Source organism: Nelumbo lutea, chromosome 4, assembly GCF_056320005.1.
Source record: "Nelumbo lutea isolate HS-2025 chromosome 4, American lotus-T2T, whole genome shotgun sequence".
Taxonomy (NCBI): Eukaryota; Viridiplantae; Streptophyta; class Magnoliopsida; order Proteales; family Nelumbonaceae; genus Nelumbo; species Nelumbo lutea.
In genome coordinates, this window is record NC_142687.1 from 22,865,834 (window position 1) to 22,888,043 (window position 22,210).

Genomic DNA, 22,210 nt, shown 5'->3' on the forward strand with positions numbered 1-22,210 from the left:
TGGCTCGACCATCCAGGTCGAATGGTTCATATTAGGAAAGGCCAAATAGTATATGAGTCATGAGAAATAGAAAAATGAGGACTGAAGGAGTGGAGAAAAATATTTTGTCGGCTAAGAAAAAAGAGAATAAGGAAAGAAAGAAAGGAGAAAGGAAAAAAAAGGAAAAGAAGAGAAAGAAAAAGAAGAAAAGAAAAAGGGAAGGAGGGAAGAATAAGGAAGACGAGGAGAATGATTCGACACTAATCGGCGATGACGAGATGGCGATGGCAATAACATAGCACAGATGTCAGATCTCATACAAGTTCTCAGATCTTAGATTGATTTTTCATTTTTTCTCAGATCTAGATTTGAGATCTTCTTCTTCTTCTCTTCTTCTTTTGAGATCTAGATCTGAGATCTGCAACTTTTTCTTCTTCTTCTTCTTCTTCTTCTTCTTCTTCTTGGATATTAGATCTGAATTCGTGTCTCAGATCTACAACTTCTCATACTACGAATCATTGTTTGGGTTAAACGAATTGATGGTTTGACCGTCTGGGTCAGCGGCTTTCTGACCAAGTCAATGGTTTTTTATCCAAGAACGGGGTAGGAATGAAACGGAATCGGTTTTTTGAATGATTTTCGAACCAAACGGTCCAACTGTTCGATCAACGACGGTTCAAAAACATTGCTAATTCACGAATTTTGACTAAAATGACAGTTTTCGACAATGAGGTGGTGGAACACGTTTTGAATTTGAAGACTGAAGTTCGGGACCTTCGGGTATAAAGTGAACTAGCCCCTAGTACGGAGCTACTAATGTGCAATTTACCCAAAAATAAAATAAACAGCCTTAAGCGCAATCGAATCCATAGAGTAGAGGGCAATTCCATTTGCGGTTCACACTCGGACGGGCCTATGGGCTATGGCCGACGATTCACAGGAGGGTGCGTTCCCGGAAGAGCAAGGTTCCGCTGGCTCGGATTTGGAGGCATGTCCGTCTCCCAGCAAACGCCCGAAGACCCTAGCCCTTAACCCATCTCCGATCTCCAGCTCGAAAGGGAAAGAGAAAATCGAATATGAAAAGGGGGAAGAAACCATGGATTCTGTTTCCGACGTTTGTGGTATTTGTTTGTCTGACGACGGGAAGGATATCAGAGGCTGGATTGATAGCTGCAATCACTACTTCTGTTTCGTCTGCATCATGGAGTGGTCCAAGGTTGAATCTCTTTGCCCTATGTGCAAACAGAGATTCAGTACCATTCGCCGTCCACCCAAGGAAGGAGTTTTCCTTTCCGAAAGGATCGTTAATGTCCCTGTTCGCAATCAGGTCAGATCATTCATCTTTTCTTTTAAGTGATCCTTGTTCCTCCTTCTAGTTGTAGTGATTGTGGTTATGTTTATACTTGTTATTATTATTATTTGGTAGGCTTGATTACTTTTACGAAAAAGAATTTCAATGTTGTATGAATATAGTTATTGGTTACTTTTTAGTGGTAGTATCTCATTTTTTTATAGGGTGTACTCAGTGACAGTGCGGAATGATGATTAGTACCCTGGTCTGATATTGGTTTATACACGGGCTTTCAATCACAGAAAAAAAAGTTTCCCATGCGGTTAATGTCGTTAAGTTAACATTGACAACTAACAATAAATAACACTAAACTCTATTAATATAAGCATGTTACAAAGTTATATACTTAGCAAAGTCAATACACGATCAATGAACGGAGTTCAATAATACATTATGCAAGAAGAAATTGAAAACATGTTAGTTAGGCCACACCATGTATCAGCAACAATGTCCCTGAATCTAAATTTGCTCCCCTTGGATCTATTTCTTAGTGCGTGAGGATAGAAGTGGCCAGACTCCATGATTTGATGATCTATATTATCCTCCAGCTTTGTGCTTGTGCCCTGTGAATATTCTAGTGAACCTCCAGTAGACCTAAGTCTCAGATTAGAGTAGAAAAATCACAAGGAAAATTGGAAAGCTGGAAAAACTGTTAGAGGCCTCTATGTATTGGGTCGTAACTCAAAAAAGTATTAGAGGAAAGGGGAAAGAATGTTACAATGGCATACGTGACTGAGATTCTTTTGCCCCTTAAACAGAAATCCCTACACTTGATGCTAATTCAAACTGTATTTTCTAGGCATGAGATAATATGCAAACATCTGATCATGTAAATGTTATAGTGAAGTTTTGATGTTTTCCAAATTATGTGCAATTGCACAAGAGATTTGGTTTTTCATACATGGTCATTATTTCTGATACTATAACTTAGATGTGTTCAATATGCTAATATTATCTTGTCTATAGAGGGAAAAAAAATTTCTAGATCATGGTTGTTAAGAAGTAAAAGGAATTTAGGTGATAATGGAGTGCCCAGTGTTCCAGGTGCCTAAATGATTGGTGTAAGTACATGGAATTTGACATCCCATCACCTGCAATAAAAACTTATTGTGAGTTTGCATGAGCGGGCAACGTAGGGGTCGTATCTGTGTGCTAAAGCATTAAAATAGTAACACCAAGTTCCAGCATAGCCGTTTCCCATGACTACACTTGCTGCCCTTCCCATTTCCCCAATGCAGAAGGACCTCATAACAGTACACAATGTTGCGACCTCCCAGTGCAGTTCCTTCATACAGTTCGTGGTGTAGCAATGATCTTGTGGCACATTGCAGTGCCCTAATCCCACATAGCAGGATGGGGATGGCAATTTCCCCTGTAAAACCAGGGCCTCGTCCCGAATGGGGTGGGTTTTCCCCGACCCTAAACAAGGACGAGGCGGGTTTTGTATATAATTCCCCGAACCCGAAGGTAAATTAGTAAAATATATCTAGGTTTAATATTGATATTTAAAATATCTCTAAGTTTTCCCTAAATTTTAAAAATCCTAGGATCCCATAATTTTATTTTTGAATTATCCCTAAAGTATTATAATTCAATTCTAAAATACCCCCAAATTCCTATATCCTATGTATAAATTGTCCATAAAATAGATATTTTTTAAGTAATTGCCTTGGAGCGGGGAAAATTCGGGGATTCTCCATCCCCAATGAGGAATGGATGCCCCGCCCTAAACCCGCCCCGTTGCCATTCCTATAGCAGGATCATCATGCTCACTTGATGTGATTTGCTTCTTTCTTATCGCAACCTTGTGACCTAAGCATCACACTTGCGCTATTTTATATCTTATGTCACACAACCTTATCAACACTTAGACATTTTTTAGAGTAACTTCTCCTGTGACACATATGGTCAAGCTTCTAGAAGGGAAGTAGCTATATTCATGCTAACATGCGGATTCCATGAAGAAGCGGGAACTTCAATACTGATATAACCGCATAGACATGTGGCGAAACCGAGCCCACTTAACTGTTTCAGATCCAAAAAAACTTTGGACTGCTTTCCCAAAGCAGGAAAGTTTCCCTCCTTTCCCAAGGCAATCTCTATAAATAAGGGATCTTAATGATCCCCACACAACATTCCATCCCAAACCCTATGTAAGCTCTGCTACTTTGAGACCTCAGCTTCCCTATCCTCTTGCTCTCTGCCTCCTAGAGACCACTGCCACCACCATCTACCGATTCTATCGTCTTTCAGGTGGATATCTCCAGTGCCCTACAACTTAGACCTACAATAGGATTTTACAGTTTCCTGCAGAACATTAATTTCACTATGGGAAATGGAGAGCACATCCACTTCTGGAAACAGATGGTGTATAGCTCCTCCGAAGTGCCCCCCCGTGTTTCACCCCAAGACTTTTAACTTGGCAGTGAACAAGGATGCAGCAATCAAGGATAACTATGAAATGGTCACAGGCAAAATGCAGTTTGGTGTCCCAGGTTGTGTAGGAATAATCAAGATTGGGAGGAGCCAGAGCTGTTAGATCTCCTTGCACTATTTCATAGATACAAAATCTAAATCAGACCAAACAATGAGGATTGGGTTTGGTGGATGGAATCCAGAAATGGATATGGTCAAACACAGTTTCATCTAAAACTATATTCTTTCTGTGAACTGCTATATTAGATAGAATCCTTACAATCAACAATCTCCAATTGAGAGGGATGACCATAACCAACCAATGCAAGCTATGTGGTCTTGAGGAGCCGATGCATCATTTATTGATGCATTCCCAGTTTTCTTTTTGTGCTTGGATGCATTTTTTTAGACTGTTTGGGGTAAGCACTGCTCTTACCAGAGATGTGTGGTCCCTTGTTGCTTGGAGGTGTAAGACTTTCAGTAAAAGAGGGACCATCTTGTGGAGGTTGGTACCTGTGGTCATTTGCTGGCTCTTGTGGAAGGAGTGCAATGAGAGTGCGTTCAACACAAACAGCTCTCATCTGGAAGCACTACTAGGAAGAATGTAGAGAACCCTACATCAGTGGTCATGCATTCACAAAGAATTCACAGACTGAAGTATATTAAAAGAGCCATCCCATAAAATTTGATGCCAATAAGCTGACTGGGAAGGGAAGTTCAAGCCTGTTAATTCCTTTTTTTCTATGATGATCTAGTAGGGTGTTCTAATTATTTGTTCTGCTGATCTTTTATGGATGCCTATATGGCCTATGTACTGTTGCTTTGAGGAATGCTTTTCCACTTTTAATAGAATTTTCAACATTTATCTAAAAAAAAAAAAACTAAGTGCTGGTTTAATCTCTAGTTTTATATACCAGTCAACAAGAATATAATTGAAAAAATAGTCATGATTTTTACCAAATAAGAGTGGATTTCATAAGAAAACATAGTTAATTACCATATCCAAAAATATATCTGTTTACTCAGAATCTATCAAATAATTCGTCAAGCAGGATGGTGAGAGAGTTCTTATGGAGGTCAAAACCAGCAGCATAAAACTCATTGAAGTGTGAAGATAAATGGTTCACCTTTGTCATGTTCATGGTGAGTGAACATTTGATATGATTGCAAGGGTGGGATATAGTTTTGTACAAGGCTTTCTATTTTGGGTTGATCTGTATGTGAATGGTTATATTTTGATTTAAGTACTAACAGTTTAACGGTGGATATGACTTTAATAGAACAGATTGGTGAAACATGATTCATGTAGTCAACTCCACATAGTTGGGAATCTTGGGATAATTCTTGGATGACTTATCCTCTTTTCTTTTCACCCTGATTGTTGATGTGCTTGGGAGATTGATCCATAGAGCAGACTTGACAAATTTGATAAGAGGGTGGAGAGTAGGAAGGGAGGAGGTTCCCTTAGCATTTCTACAGTTTGCAGATGATACTATCCTATTCTGTGAAGGAGGGAACTTCAATTGGATCCAGAATCTAAAGTTGACAATACAACTCTTTGAGCAGATATCAAATCTCAAGGTGAATTTTGATAAGAGTTGTGTGGCGGGAGTGAATGTGATTGAAAGGGACCTAAGGGAATTTGCAGGTGAGCTAGGTTGTGCAATTTTGGACTGGCCCCTGACATACTTGGGCCTCCCTTTAGGAGATAATCCTAAGAGTGTTAGCTTTTGGGCTCTGGTAGTGGAGAGGTTTGAGAAGAGGCTAGCGGCCTGGAAGAGAAATTATCTTTTTTTAGGTGGGAGAGTCACTCTCATTAGGTCTACCCTAGCTAACCTACCTATCTACTATCTGTCAGTGTTTAAGATCCTCTCAAAGGTTTCCAATCTTTTGGAAAAATTAATAAGCAACTTTTTGTGGGAGCCTGGAGAGGAGAAGAGAGATCATAGGGTGAGTTGGGAGGTTTTCATTGGAAAGGGATAAATTGTGGACTAAGATTGTGGCTAGCATTCATGGGCTGGAAGACAATGGCTGGGATCCTGGAATCTTGGCAAGGGCTTCAGCTGTTTCTCCTTGGAAATCCATTCACAATCTGCTTCCAATTTTCTTCCCTTGGATCAGGTATGGTCTAAACTCTGGTAACCGAATAAAATTCTGGGAACAACTTTGGGTCGGGGATTCTCCTCTGAAGGACCAGTTTCCTTCCTTCCTTGTATGCTCTATCAGACTTGAAAAATGAACCCATATCTTCTTTCTTGGTCCCTTCAGCCTCTACTTCTAGCTTTGGATGAAACCTAGGCCTGTGTAGGGCAATTAGGGATACAGACATGGATAGCTTGGTAACTTTGCTAGCCTCCCTTGAGATTGTCTTCCTAAACCCTACTAAGGAAGGCACTAGATTTTGGACCCCTTCTAGCTCTGGTACCTTTTCTTGTGCTTCATTCTTTGAAACTTTAACTCAGCCTCCTATCCCCTTTGGGTTGCCCTTTCCGGTTAAGGAAATTTGGAGCAAGCCTATTCCTCCTCGGGTTGGTTTTTTTTGTTGGGAAATTTTCCTGGAAAGAATCAACACTTTAGACTTACTTCAGAGAAAGAGATCCAACTATTGTCTACTTCCTAATAGATGTGATCTTTGTAAAGTTGATGGGGAATCTGACTACCACTTCATGGTCTCTTGTAAGGCTGTTAAAACTGTTTGGGAGTGGGTTTTCTCCCGTTTTAGGTGTTCTTGGTATCTTCCGGAGATTGTCCAAGGTTTGTTTTCTCCTTTTTTCAGTTGGCCTAGGAAGCGAGGGAAGACTATGTGGAGGTGTATTAGGGCAGCGGTATGCTGGTCATTGTGGGAAGAAAGAAACTCATGCATTTTTTTTCCAACAAGGAAAGAACATTGGAAGAATTGTTAGATCGAATCCTTTTAAGGGCTGTCCACTGGCTAAAATCTTTGGAGTTGTTTATAGATTTTCCTGTGGATGACTTGCTAAGAAACTGGAAAGAGACTGCTTCCAATGCTAGATTCAAGAGGACTCTTTGTCCGTTTTTGTCCCCTCCCCCCTCGGGCTTTATAAAGCTAAATTTTGATGGCAGCAGTGTAAGGAATCCAGTGCCCTCTAGGATTGGAGGAGACTTCAAGAATGAGGAAGGGATTGTTATTGCTTTATTCTCTGGCCCTATTGGAGAGGTGACTCTCTTAGGGTTGAGATCCTTGTAGCGCTTGAAGGAATTCGAAGAGCAAAGGAATTAAATATCAGTCGTTTGATCCTGGAAGGTGATTCGAAGGTGGTGGTTAGTTGGTTGAAGACAGAGGACAGTGGTTTGTGGAACTTTAACAATGAAAAAAAACAGTTCTTATGGCTGGGTAGGGACATTGAGATTCAGTATAGCTGGGTGAAGAGGAGTGCCAACTCATTTGCGGATGGGTGGCCAAGCAAGGAGTGAATAGGGAGTCTGTTTTTTGGGCTAGTTTTTAATCTTTTCTCTTTGCACTACCTTTGTTTTCTGTTTTTGGGGAGCTAAGATATTTTATCTCCCCTCTTGTATCCATATTCCCTCTTTTCTTTTAATTTAATGAAGCTGGTGTTATTGATAAAAAAAAATGTCTTGGATGACCGCGATGATGATGATGATGATATTATAATTGGAGGGGATGGGGTCATGAGCGTATAGGGGCATTTATTACATCTTTTATGTCTGTTGGTTTTTGTTGTTGGTTATTTGGGTTGTTTGTATGCCAATAAAAAAAGTTATTTGGGTTGTTTGTATGTGGAGTGGTGTGGTCTTAGCTGGGTTTGTCTCAGTGATACCTTATGACCTGATGTTGTAGTTATCGGCTTTTTTCTTTTTAAAATTTTTTATTTACTGTCAAAAAAGAAAGTATTTTCTAGATTTCCTAGAGAGAAAATGGTCGTTTTTGAAATTTAAAGGAGTTGTTCTTGATGTTTTGACTTTAAACAATTACACATTAGGGGAGTTGTGGCCAGCAACGAAAGTATTGGTTGGTAACAAGTTTCTGGTTGCAGTTGGCTTATATTGAGGATTGGCATTCAACCAATGTCATTTTGCTAGTTTTTGTTGGATGGTCATCCATGCATGTACAGATGGTGCACATTGCAAAGCTGTACAATGAGTGATACTTTAGAATCAAATGTGTAAGTATGACTAAGTTTCTTCTCTAGATCACTGATCACACCTTTCTCACTCCCAATGAGGAGATTATGTGGCATACTGTCCGTTATATAGTTATGCTAACTTGCTAAGTCCATCCCAGCTCTATGGTTCATGCATTGGACTTTTTCTCTAATGATGTTGGCAATCGTAAGTCCAAATTTATTACTATAAAGCTTCCATGAAAAACATGCTTTTCTGTTAGGGTAAAATTTTCTGCTCGAGTAGGGTTTTTGGGTTCCATGAAAATCATGCTTCCATGAAAATCATGCCGAGCCCATTTTTAACACCTAAGCTATCATGTAGAAGAGTTCTTTGTTTTCTGTATTCCTTTTCTATACAACTTATCTAGCAATCCTATCCTCATGTATGTTTGTATTTTTACATTTATGCATAGAATTTTTATCATTTTATGTATTACAAGTAGAACTTAAAGTCGAATATTCTTTGAAGATAAATAAAGAAGAAAATATCAAGGATTACAATAGGTGATAAGGCATCACCCAAACCCCAGAATCATTCCAGCCCTGTCTTATTTTCAAAAAAAAAAAAACATCAATTACAGATCAGACCCAATTAATCTCTTAAAACCTACCACATACAGAACCCTAAATTATGCAACCAAAGACCTTCCCTATACCATTTCTCCTGTCTTTCCCAGAGCCCAATCAAGAAAACTACCCATCAAAACCCCTTCCTACATGCAGACAGCAATAACCTTCACTTCAAACCTTCATCAGTAGAAAATAAATTCTCCTTTTTTCTCTTCATAGCTCTTCTTGTCTCCTTTACCCTTTTATTAATTCCGACCCCAAATAGATCTCCACTTAATCTAGCAAAAACCTTTGAAACTGGCAAGTTTGGAAATTTTCTGGTGCTTCTTAAAGTGGAATTTTCCATCACTGCTATAAAAATAAAATAAAGATAATCCTTTGTCTACCGAGCTTACTATTTAATTGTTGGTATCTTTCCCAGGTTTACCATCCTCTTGGAAATTCAATGATTGGACCTTCTGACCCTTATGCAGAAGTTCGGTGTACTGAATGCCATAGTACTGCAGATGAAAATCTTCTACTACTTTGTGATCTTTGTGATTCAGCTGCTCATACTTACTGTGTTGGACTTGGTGTAACTGTACCCGAGGGTGATTGGTATTGCCATGATTGTGCTGTTTCTAGGGATGACCACAGTAATAGTCAAACTGACATTGATGGTTGCAATCAAAATTTTTCCAAAAGCTTTGGTACCAAAGTAGCTGAAACACATGTTTCAATTTTTGATATTGTACGAGAATCAGATACCCCTGAAGCTGATGCCTCTCCCTCCATTGTAACTCGGAGGGGCACCTGTTCAGCATCTAGAGTGAGGGAAACCTGTATAGCTCAAAGGGACACAAGTGCAGCATCTCAAGTGAGTGATGCCACTGTAACCCAAAGAGACACCAGTGCGGCATCTAGAGTGAGGGACACCAGTGCAGCATCTAGAGTGAGTGATCCAAGTGCGAGAACATTGGGACGCTGCCGCAATGTCCAAGTTCGTATACAGGCCTTAAGAGAAAATTGGAATGCTTTACGAAGTGGATCAGTGCGCTTCTCATCTAGTTTACTTGATTCATGTGACAAAAGGAATACAAAAAATAGTAATGGGGCAATAATTTCTGAAAGATTAAGTCTTTCACGATCATCACCTTCCATGAGTTCTCAGCAGATAACTTCCATGGACAGCGTTTCTGGTGATACGTTCAGCAGTAGAGGTTCATATGATATTGATAGAGCCTGGAAAATGTTGGACATTGCAAAATCATTACAACGGGCTCCTAAAGGGACCCACAATGACCATCAGGACTCTACTTATCCCTTTACCAAAAGGCATTCCCCAAAAGAAGCAAACAACATAACCTCAACATTTTCTGTACCCAAAAACAAAGCATTCACTGGCACTGATCTGGGAAATGTTAAAATAGAAAAAAGCTATAATTGTCGAACCTCTGAAAAGGAAAAACTAATGAAGGAAACAATCAAAGAGAGAGTTAAGGTGAATGCATCTCAGAAGCATGGAGGGAAAATCGAACAACCTTGCTTCAGTGGGGGATTGACAAACTCTAAGGATGGAACAGATGGGAGTGCTTGTTCGATTACCCTGGTTAATTCAGCACCAGGATGTTCTGAGGTATCTTATGGCAGACCAGAGTTTGGTGTATCTCCACTTAGCAAGGTAGGGACTCCTAAAGGACGGGGTGAACTGGAAAAGGAACTTGCTGAAGGCACAACAAGAAAAGATGATGCTAAGAGTGAGGTCCAGTCTTTGGTGAAACTTAACCTGAAGTTGCTAAACAGAGATAAAAAATTAGGTATGGTTTTTGATAGTTTTTTTTATCAATATGGCTTTTGATAGTTCCATTTCAAAAATAAAACATTTTCTTTTCCTGCTGCTTTAATGATAGATGATTTATATTTCTCCAAATCCAATGTGGTAAAAGATGTTTCCCAGATAAAAAAAGATTCCAACTAAACAAACTTTTTTTTTTTAATCATGAATGCTTGTATGTGGTTCCTTTTCTTGTCATATTCATCCATGTGATGTAGCAAATGCATTTAGGTTGTGTTTGTGAGCCTGTGACTACTCTTTGATAACTTTTTTGTGGCATCATCCTAGAAGGAAGTCTTTTTTCACATTTGGGTACCATTTGGAACACCTCATTTCAGTGGATCCTAAGATCAGTTAATGAGTTAGCTGTTTCTTGGCCACTGTTTCTTGGCCAGGGGAAGAATATGGAGAGGGCCAGAGAAGAAATACATTGGGGCTTGTCCCTTCCGGGCTAGTCCTTGCTTCCTTGGGTTCTAGGGCTGTTATGGTCATCCTGTGGAGGAAGTTATCAGAAGGTAGTTTGCTAGAGTATGTAGAAATTCAAAAAAAAAAAAAAAGGAAAAGGGAAATGGTTCCTTTAATTGGTCAAGAAGTAATGACCACTAAAACATCCTTTTGGCTTTTCTGTAGAAAACAAAAAAATTAGAATATGATCATAAATTGGTTGATAAGAAAATGGAAAAGGAAAGAGAAAAAAAATATTGATGGTGCACGATCTGGATGCTCCTAGCTGTAAAGCAGCTCGGACGCCTGCCGCCAAGTAGGTCGCTCGAACTGCAAAGAAAAGGAGGGATCAGAAAACCTGGGGTGGCTAACCCGATGAGGTCGCTCTGATGCTTAAGTCAGTACTTAATAATATGCGAGCTGAGAGTTTGAGAACAAGGAGCTAGAATGCACTTAATTGCGTGTACCGGGGTCCTGGGGGGTTGATGCTCTTATATAGTTGAGCTTCCGTGGGTCTCACGAAATGACTCTGGGATCTTGGGTTCGTGTAGATGGGATCCATTTCGCTTTAGGTGGGGACTAACGTACTAGTCAATGAAGTCTATTGTTACCGTCCGATCCGGGCGGGGAGAGAATAAGGCCTGCCGTTACACGATGTGATCCCGAGAGATTCAGAGTCCGCTGAGAAGCTTCTGGAGTTGATTACGTGTCACTTCGGTACTCTGGTGCTGAGGTACCCGAACATCCGGGCTCCCGAATGCTGACAAGGCTCCCTTTGCTAAGTTGTCATCCTACTGGCAAGTCATGCCCACGTGTCCTTTACTTATTAGGTCGGGCCAAATCACCCCTCATCAATTGCCCCCACTCCTCGTGCCAGGGGTCCTGACCTGGCACGGGGAGTTCATGACGAGCCCAGGTGGATTTGGCACGATTTTTAGGAGGTACGAAGGGCGGACCTTCGATCGGACCTGTATGACCGCTTGGCTCGACCAAGAAATGACCCAAATCGCATATCAGGTGCTCGTGGACGTCACACCGATTATAAACTCCGCGGACATCAAAACGTGTGCTCAACTGATTTCAACCTCAGGTGGCATGTAGTCGGTTTTCATGGGAGCCATCGGATCACACAGATCTTGACCATTGATCTTCGGATATGGTGGCTATAAATAGGGGCCAAAGGGCCCATTTTCCTCGCCACAAACCGCGTGACTGAGCTCTTTGAGGTCGCGTTCAAGTCTCCCAGCTCGGTGTCAGCTATCCCCATGTTCGAGGTCGTTTTGATTTCTTTGGTCTTCTTTGGTGAGTTCGCCTTTCCTTGTTTCCAATTCCATTGTCCATTCCATTAGTATGTCTAGCCTTAGTTTAGATAGTCTTTTAGATGGGGAGCGGTGAGTCCGCTGGGGCCGAGGTGGGCACCTCGGCGCGGGCTGCGGAGTCTCATCCTGTCGAGGTTGGCACCTCGGTGCAGGATGTTGACTCCAACCTGTCCGAGGCGGACTCACCTCGGCAAGAGCGTGAGGCTTCCGGTAGGTTAGCCTCCACTTGCGTCAAGGTCGACTGCCGGACAACTTCGGCCCGCCTTCAATGACAGTGGACAGGCTCTTGTCCTTAGTAGCTCGGTATAGGCTACCCAACAACTTAGTATACAACATTCCCTTAGGCAACTTTACGTGGGATCACAACCATGACGAGATCGTGGTCTTCGAGGAGCAGCTCGTAGCCGGGCTCTGTTTCCCACTCCATCCCTTCATAGTTGAGATCGTCAAACTAGCTCCATCCGAACTCTATCCGTAACATTGTAGGTACCATCTCCCTTTTCCACGATTATAACCAACCCCTGGACCTCGACACCTTTTCCTCGATCTTATCTATCAAGAAAAATTCAGCTTGTGTTTTCCCCGAGCACAGGCAAAGCTATTATATGTCTCCTCACCCCGGGTATAAATTGTTTAACGAGCTCCCAAACAAAGTCTCGGCCTAGAAGAGGCGTTATTTTATAGTCCGTAACACCGAGGGGTGGCCGTTTCCAACTCACTGGAGGGCTGCCATCCAGGACCCCAGTGTCAGATTGGACCAAAAGTCACGGGAGGAGGTCCGATCTTGGGCGAAGCTCGGGCTGAAGTTCAATAACTTCGTGACCGAAGAGAAGCTCGTACAAGCCGGGCTAAGTCCTCCTGGTAGGTCGTTCTCACAACTATTGTACTTGTTTTCTTTGTCTTGTTTTACTTTGATGTTGTATTTAACTCTGTTCGTCATCTTTTGCAGCTGCCATGGCTGACATCCCTGCCAACGAGCTCTTCAAGAGCATGCAGAAGGGGAAGAAGAAGAAGAGGGTCTCCAAAAAGGCTCGCCTCCATGAATACGCCACTACTCCCGACATCGGCACCATCGTCCCCGAGCAGCCGCTAGTGATTGACTTGGTCGAAGAGGACCAAGGTAAAACTTCTCCACCCTACTTGCCCGAGGAGACCACATCTTTCGAGCCTCAACATGCTTAGGTGACCACCCACTCGAGTGGTGACACCTCAGTTCGGAGCATCTTGACTCCGAAGTTCAGTCTCCTCAAGAGCAAGGATGCAGTCTTTGCCGAGGAGGTTGCTCGTTGGGCCGATTTACCGGTCGCTTAGCTCGGGGCCAGAGCAGCAACTCATTGCATGGTGGTACATACTCTACCTATTATTCATAGTTTTTTCTCCATACTTAGATTTTGTTTCTTCTCTTGGTAGGTGAACTCTTCGATCCATGCCCTAGCCTACCAGTCCGAGGTGAACCTAAAGCGATCTCTCGAAGCTGAGGAGTCCTCCCGAAGTGCCCACTCCGAATTGAACCTACCTCGCAGCGAGATCAACAAGCTGCAAGAAGATGCGTGAGCTAAGAAGGAATTGTTGACTCTGTTGATGGCAAAGAAGAAGGAGCTAGAGGAGCGCAAGGTGACTCTTAAGAGAGGGAATGAGAAACTCGAGGTGCTGGTGAAGGAGTGGACTGATATTTTGCTCAGTGCAATAGAGGAGGCCAAGGTCAAGGCCGTCGAGGAGTACAAATCTTCGGCAGAACATTGTGAATTGTTGATCGAGGCTGGGGTAGTGGGCTACTACAAGGGCTTTAAGTTTAGCAGATGGTTGACCGGGCGTGAATTCCCACATCTCGACCTTAGTGCCATCATGACATCGAAGATCACCAAGGAGATGGCTGTTGAAGCTGCTAAAGACCCAGACTCCAAAGAGGAGAGCGATGATGACCTTGGTGACAAGACATCAGAAGAAGGAGATTGTGCCACCGAGTATCGTATAGAGACCGTCCAACCTATCGATGCTTCTATTGGGGATGAGGAGCCTCGAGTTGATTGATGCCTCTTTTCTTGGAACCCCGTATATACTCGATGTCCCGAGCCTCCGAGCTCGGTTATTTAGTTATAATCTTCTTGTTCTTGTTCCCCCTTTTTTTTTCTTTTTTCTTTTGCTATGTACCCGAAATGCTACATTAATGAATACAACAGTTCAAAAATTTCTTGTGTGCAAAAAATTTTTCTAAGTATAGATTACTCCCGAGTTAGCGAGCTAGACTCAAATAGGAGCAAAGATTTTTCTAAGTATAGATTACTTTCGAGCTGGCGAGCTAGACTCGAATAGGAATAATCCAACGTCATTGTACGCCAGGGTGAACAGACATTGTAGGGTATATGCCCGACTTGTCTGTGCTTGGGCTACTTTTGCCTTACCCATGCCAAAGCGATTGGGGCTTTCGGTTGCCCATGTCGAAGTGACTAGGTCTTAGTGAGCCTATGCCGAAGAGGCGACTGGGTATTACATTGTGCCGAGGTCTCTTATCAGCTCGTTACCATAGCCCTTAGGCTTCTGGGAGTGACTTGGAGTCCTCTCCAGTTCGTCGTCCTTAGGATTAGCTTGGTGATCTTGTGGACTTAGTTGTTTTTCAGTTGCGTTGGGGTTTCACAGATAGTATCTCCTTAGGTTATCAGTGCTTCAAGCTCGAGGTACTTGTTTTCCTTCCATAGTCTTGAGCTCGTAGGTTCCTTCTCCAAACATTCGTCTCACCCAATATGGACCTTCCTAGTTCAGGCTGAGCTTACCCACACTGGGCTCGGGTACCATTACCTTACGGAGGACTAGGTCGTCGACTCGGAATAGTCGCTTCCTGACCCGGGCATTATAATACCGAGCTACTCTTTGTTGGTAAGCCATAGTTCGAATGTGGGCCAAGTCGCACACTTCTTCAACTAGGTCTAAGTTAGTCTGGAGCTCGTCATTGTTTGCCTCTTCATCATACGCTTCAAGCCGCAGCGTCGGTACTTCAATCTTTGCCAGAATCACGGCTTCCGTCCCATATGTGTGGTTGAAGGGTGTTTCACCGGTCGTGGTCTTGATGGTAGTTCGATAGGCCCAAAGGACACTGGGCAGCTCATCCACCCACAACCCTTTGGCTCGCGCAAGGTGAGCTTTCAGTCCGCGGAGGATAGCCTTGTTCATCACTTTGGCCTATCCATTTGCTTGAGGGTGTGCTACCGAAGTGAAATTTTGCTGAATTCCCATCTCAACACACCAGTTCTGGAATTTGATGTCCTCGAATTGCTTCCCGTTATCTGAGATCAACACTCTGGGCAGTCCGAAACGACACAATGTTTTTCCAAAAGAAATTCTGCACTTCCGGGCTGTGATGCTTACCAACGGTTCGGCCTCCACCCATTTTGTGAACTAGTCTATTGCCACGACTAAGAACTTCCTCTGCCCAATTGTTGGCGGAAATGGACCAAGGATGTCAATTCCCCACTGCGCGAAGGGCCATGGGCTAGTCAAGTACTTCAGGTCGGCGGCGGGCTAATGGAGAATGTTGGCATGCCTTTGACATCTGTCACATTTCTTGACGAGCTCGAGCACGTCTACCTTCATGGTGGGCCAATAGTAGCTCTGCCTTAATGCCTTCTGGGCGAGCGCTCTGTCCCCCAAGTGTCCTCTGCATAACCCTTCATGGATGTCGCGAAGTACGAACTCGGCTTCTGAGGGTCACAAGCAACGTAGGTAGGGGAGCGTGAAGGACTTCTTGTACAGCCGTCCATCTATAAGGATGTATCGAGCTGATTGACGCTCTACCCTTCGAGCTGCATTGTGTTCTGCAAGTAGGGTTCCGTGGAGTAGATAATCAACAAGCGGGTCAATCTCCCTAACACCTCGGACTTGGGCTTTGATCGCTAGTCGTGGCTCAAATTGGATGTTGTACTCGCTCAACTCGATGGACCACTTCGTCAACCTCCCTAACACCTCGGGCTTGAGTAAGATGTGCCTCAGAGGTCTATTAGTAAGGACAACGATGGTATGGGCTTGGAAGTATGGGCATAATTTCTGAGCTGCTACTACTAGCATGTATGCCAGTTTCTCGGTGTTAAGATATCTAGTTTCCACGTCCTGCAAAACTTTACTTACGTAGTAGATGGGTCGTTGGACCCAATCTACTTCTCTGATCAGTACCGAGCTGACCACCTCGTCACTCGCGGAGAGGTACAACTTCAATTCATCTCCTTCCTCGGGTCGGGTTAAAATCGTGGCGGTACCTAGGTGCCTTTTTAGCTCATCGAACGCGAGCTGGCACTTTTCGATCCATTCAAAATTTGTTATTTTTTATTGCCTTAAGAAAGGGTAGACACCGACCTGCCAATTTAGACATAAATCGGTTTAGGGCAGCTACCCAACCAGTTAGTCATTGGACTTGATTTTTTGGGGTGGTCGCATATCTAAAATAGCCTTAATTTTATCTGGATTAGCTTCAGTGCCACGTCATTTCACTATGTAACCGAGGAACTTGCTCAACGTGACCCTAAAGACACACTTATTTGGATTTAACTTCATATTATATTTCCTTAAAATTTGAAAAATAACATTTGAATCATCGATCAAAGATCTAGAAAACTGGGTCTTCACGACCATGTCATCAACATAACACTCCATTTTATTGCCAATCAAAGGTTCAAAAATATTGTTTACAAATCGCTAGAAAGTTGCTCCAGCATTTTTCAAACCAAAGGGCATGACTTTGTAATAGTACAACTCGAGTTCGGTTACAAAAGCAGTTTTATCCTGGTTGGCTATGTCTATCCTAATTTGGTTGTAGCCAGAGTAGGCATCCATGAAACTCAACAACTCATGCCCTGAGGTCGCGTCTATTAGGCGGTCTATTCTGGGCAGGGGAAAGCAATCCTTTGGGCAGGCTCTGTTCAGGTCAGTGTAGTCGACGCACATGCGCCACTTGCTGTTGGCCTTCTTCACCAACATGGGGTTGGCGACCTAGCTCGGGTAATGGACCTCCCTGAGGAAGTTTGCGGCGAGGAGCTTCCTGACTTCCTCATCGACTACCCTCCACCGTTCTGGGGCAAGGTTGCATTTTCTTTGTCTAACTGGCCTGACTAAAGGGTCCACATTTAGTTTATGAGTTATCACACTAGGGTCGATTTCGGGCATTTCTGCCATGGACCAGGTGAAAGCATCTAAATTATTGAGTAAGAAACTTACTAGTTGTGTTCAGAGTGGTCCGCTTATCAGGGCACCGACCTGGAGAGTCTTGGTGGGCTCGGTCTCTGAAATCGGTATGTGGACTCTCTTCCATCGGGGCAGCTCGCTCCTCGGTGTAGTCCGATGGTTGCTCCAGTTCGATGTCTTCCACCAACTTTGCTTTTCCCTTGAGGGTAGCCATGTAGCAGTTATAGGAATCGAGATGATCCCCTCGTATGACCCCTATTCCTTAATCGGTCGGAAACTTTATCGGCAGATAGTAGGTTGATGCTATCACACGTAAAGTGTGTGATGGGCCGACCTATGATCGCGTTGTGAGGGATGGAGTCGCGACCACCAAGAAGGTATGTTCGAACCACACGATGTTCGGCCACGTGCCCGCCTCCATCGGTACTGTGGCTCGACCGATAGGCCTGACTTCTTCTCCGTTGAACCCTATTAGGGGAGTATCCGCCGGTTTCAGATTGCTTTACTGCAGTTGTAACTTGTCAAAGGTCCCTTTGAAGAGGACATCGGTCGAACTGCCCGAGTCCACCAAGATCCACTTCACTTAGAAATCGTTGATGATGAGCTTTACGACAAGGACGTCGTCATGAGGGTACTAAGTCCCACAAGCATCGTCCTCGGTGAAATAAATGGGTTCTTCTATCCGAGGTTGCTTTGGTGGGTTCTTTGCCTCGTGCTCCAGTTCTCAGACCAAAGTCTTCCTTGCTGCTGTTGTGCACCCCGCTACAATGGATCCACTAGTGATCATGTTGATCACTCTGAGGATTGGTCTTTCTTCTGGTAACGGGCAAGGTGGTTGCTCATTCTATCTACTAGTCTCTGGGGCATCTTTCTTCTAATCTCCCAGTCGGTCCCCCTGCCCTTTCTCCTCGTGCAAAATGTAGTTTTTCAAATACCCGCTGCAGATGAGTTCCTCGATCTCGTTGCGGAGGTTTCTACAATTCTCCGTGCTGTGACCATGGTCCTGATGAAAGTGGCAATAAACATTTGGGTTCCTGGTCGCTGGGTCTCTTTGTAGCTTGGGTGGCCATCTGACAATGGAGGAGTCCTTAATGGCCATTAAGATCTCTCATCGCTTCGCGTTAAGGGGAGTGTAGTTGGTTCTCTCCACTGGTGGGGTCCTGGAATGCCGACCCGACCTATAGCTTTGGGAGGGGGACTTGCTCTTTTTTTTTTTCTGTCTGGCAGCAATGATTTATATTGCTGTATGTAAATCATTCTTTATATCACAATTAGTAAAATTTGATTGTTAGTAATAAAAGTTGCAATTTAAGTCATTTTCTGTGCGCGTGAAACGCCTCTTTATTCCTTTCAATAAGTTCTATAAAAGGCAAAACTACTGAGGAGAATAACATGTCAAAAAAAAAGGAAAAAAAAAACTACTGAGGAGAATAACCATCATCGTCTAAGCCTTGGAAAAGGGTAAAAACTATCTTGAAATGGTTATAGGCTTATAGCCAATGTTTGGATCTTGAACTAAATTAAGTGTTTGGCTTTGATGAATTCATGACTTCAAAAGCAGTTGGACGGATTGCACAAGTTCTTCACCATTTTAATTATACAGTGAATTTTTGCAATTCCAGCCTATCATTTCATCTGAAGTTGATAAAAGAACATTTAAAAAAAAACACGTTTATGTGCTGGTTTTCTTATGTGTTTTAAAGTTATTATTTTTATTTTAAGACTACAGACTTGGAATTTTAGTTAATACTTAAATACAAAATAGACTAAGACATTATCGGTCATCTTTTTGTGGTATTTTAAAAGGGTGAAAACAAGGAGAAAGATACATATGACATTTTTTATAAGTAGCTTAAAGGTTAAAAATGCAAACGAAAAAAACAAATAGTGCTGGATATTTGGTTATACAGGCATACAAAGATAGAACTATTTGTTAAATTCAAAATAAGTAAATATATTGGATAAGATAATTATGCTGATATTTTTGTTATCAGAATCAGTATGAAAAAAAAAATATTATAGAAGATTTTTAGTGAGTTTGGTTAATTAAATATATTACATGAAACTTTAGTCAATTAAAAAGCATGCATATAGGCACTCTGCAATTGCAGCAAGTTACTTAAAAAGATTTAATTGTTGATACTTTCAGCAGAATGTATGGATTTGGATAGATTGGGAAGTTGAATGCAGCCATCACCAAATGGTTGGTGGAAGGCTTCAATGGTTATTAAAATGGAGGTCTTTATTTAAATTTATACAGTAAACTATTATTATCACCTGAAAATATGAACCAAAGGGCGGTGTTTCAGAATCTAGAGAAGCAATGAATAAAGGGATGTTACTATCTAATTTTGTTATTTATTTTGAGGGCAGATTTGTAACACCAATTTGTGAAGAAAATCTATTTTATACAAATAAATAATATGATGGTAAGACATAATCATTAGACTTGTAAACAAGATGGTATTTACTGTAGCGTTTACTTAAAAGGCAACTATTGGGGAGGATAACCATCATCGTCTAAATCTTGTGCCAATTATATGGGGTCAGCTACATAATCCTGTTCCTCCATTATTTTCTGTTCAGTGCCATATCGTGGAGAATAATGATATGGGGAAGAATATCACTATTGGAGAGAATAATGATATTATTAATTTGGATGAGAAAAATTGCCATTGAGAAATCAGGAAGGAACTAATTACCAATGCTGCTTTCAGGAGAAAGTAATTAGAGATAGCAAATTAGCAATATGATATAGAATTCTGAATTGCTATAAATAATTGATGCATCAATAAAACAATAAGAAACCAACATACGGTGTTTATTGTTCATTTTGCAGGGGTTGATGGATTCAAAGAAGTTGCAAGGCTTGCTACTCATACCATTTTGGCAGCGTGTGGGTTGGAGCACACAAAATCCTGTGTCCGCCCCTTTCCTAGCTCAATATGCACCCACAACGTGCAAAGCCAGCAGCCTCTTATGCCAAAATTAATGCCTAGTTCATGCAGAGAATGCTTTTACGTCTTTGTAAAGGATGTTGTTAACTCCATCATGGCTGAGAAAATAGCCTGTGCAGGGTTGTAGGCTCATCATATTAAAAGCTGTTGAAGTTTCTATTTGATGGAGGCTCGTCATTTCATCCTATCATAGCACCACAAGAGAAGTGCATTAATTATAGAGCTTCAATCGATCAATATTTCCTTATTCTGTGACTATTAATTATTTCCTTGTTCATATTATAGTATAATGCATTGGCACATAGAAAAGGCAAGAGTTTTGTTATATAATCAAAGCCTAGGTTAGATTTTTTGTATCCTTTTCTATTGACCAATAATAAACATTGGAGTTGAACCTGGCAAAAAGTTGATTCAACCCGCAAATCTGACCCAATCCAACCCGAAAAAACAGGGTTAGGATCTCATATTTAGCCATCTGAATTTCAAGCCAGAAAGAACTAGGTTGGGTTGGGTTATGGGTCAATCAGTTGACCCGTTTGTCAAGTCTATTGGGACTATTTATGTATTGTTAGATGTTTTCACTCTTTAATCTTTACTATTTAGGTTTTACTCTTTATCGTTTACTCTTTGAATTGTTGAGTGTTCAAGATTTTTATTTTATGTTTGAAATTTTAAGGTTAATTCCTTTAATTTTGGCACATTCATGTTTTTTTTTTTGTTTTTTTAAATTTCAATTATTTTTAGGGATGACCCAAAATGAACCATGGATTAACCCTAACCCAAACATTTAAGGTCATCCCAACCGGAAATCAACCCAAAGCTCCTTAATACAACCCAATTGCCAAGTCTAAGGGGAATGGTAATCATTCCATTCATCAAAACACCTTAATTTTAATTTCCAAATTTACCCCTTCATATTCTTTCTGTTTGCTTTACCGTTCGTCCCATCCGTCAAAACACCCAGATTTTAATTTTTAAAATTACGCTTCACTAATTTTTCTATTTACTTTACCATTGTTTAAAATCTAATAGTTTTTGTCTTGAAAGCCCTGATTTTTATTTCCAAAATTACCTTCACCATTTTATTACCATCTATATGCTCTACCCCCATTAACTGTGTTTATTAGTTTATTTTTCTTGAAAACCAACAAAATAAGGGGTGATTGGTCAGAAAAATGGGCAAACAGATATAATAAAGGTTTTTAGACACTTGGCACTAATGGAGTTCCAATTGTTTATGTGCTTCATTTTCAATCATATTCAGTCTTTTGCCAATCACCCCAAGAAGTTTCAATAGCAATATATGTTGACATCATACTCAATATCATTTTTATCATAATTGCAAAGTTCTCTTATTTCTTTCATTCTTTTAAGTTATGAAAATGCAATAGGAGTTTTGGTTTAATTTCAAATTTTGTATTCCTTCGATATTTTTCCTGTTTAATTAAAGTAGTTAGGATTTTGGTTTAATGAAATAGAGGTTTTGGTTTAATTCCACCGAGAAAAGGAGTTTAATTCCTCCTTTTTTATGATAATTTTATGGATAAATGGCTTAAACATACCATGAGTTGTAAAATCCTATTTTGCCTTTCCTATGCGTTTTATCGTATGAAATCTAGCTGAGAAAAGCTTAGCTCTTTTAATAAAGGGTGATTGCATCCCTCCTCTCTGTTTTATATTTGTTTCAATTTCAATTCATTTGGAAGGAGTACAAATACAAATATGTAGAGATACCATGTTGGGTTAATCAAGATGTGTAACAGAATCAAAAGCTAAATCTGTCGTTAGACATAGTCTTCCCCCTAACGAATGCAGAATAACCACAATTCAGGAAGCCTTGGTTTCCTCTTTGGTACAGACTACAGAGCTTTCCCTTACTGCTTTCATCTTTTGATGATGTTGAAGCTCACAGCCCCTTCTCGTGTAACTGAATCATGCTTTTTTTATACAAAGAGAGATACTTACACAGATCTAGTAAAGCAACATCCTAGGTATATACTAAAACAAAATACTCCAAGTCTCCATGCATGGCTCCAACTTTAAGGAAG

At 41.4% G+C, this 22,210-nt stretch overlaps 1 protein-coding gene across 4 annotated transcripts; it reads left to right on the forward strand.

The window, feature by feature from the left end:
• Nucleotides 1–599: 599 nt before the first annotated feature.
• Nucleotides 600–20,471, forward strand: LOC148854590 (uncharacterized). Of its 4 annotated transcripts, none has more exons than XR_016094910.1 (4): nt 600–1,306; nt 8,882–10,256; nt 12,986–13,380; nt 13,447–14,224. XR_016094910.1 is itself a non-coding variant. In XM_088941285.1 (4 exons), the coding sequence occupies exons 1-4, from the start codon at nt 902–904 to the stop codon at nt 13,512–13,514; spliced, it is 2,019 nt and encodes a 672-aa protein (XP_088797411.1). In that variant the 5' UTR covers nt 600–901; the 3' UTR covers nt 13,515–14,224. The 4 variants fall into 4 exon arrangements, 2 of the variants coding, with proteins under 2 accessions (XP_088797411.1, XP_088797410.1); XR_016094911.1 differs by having other exon boundaries at nt 12,986–13,377; XM_088941285.1 differs by having other exon boundaries at nt 12,986–13,156.
• The last annotated feature ends 1,739 nt before the right edge of the window (nt 20,472–22,210 follow it).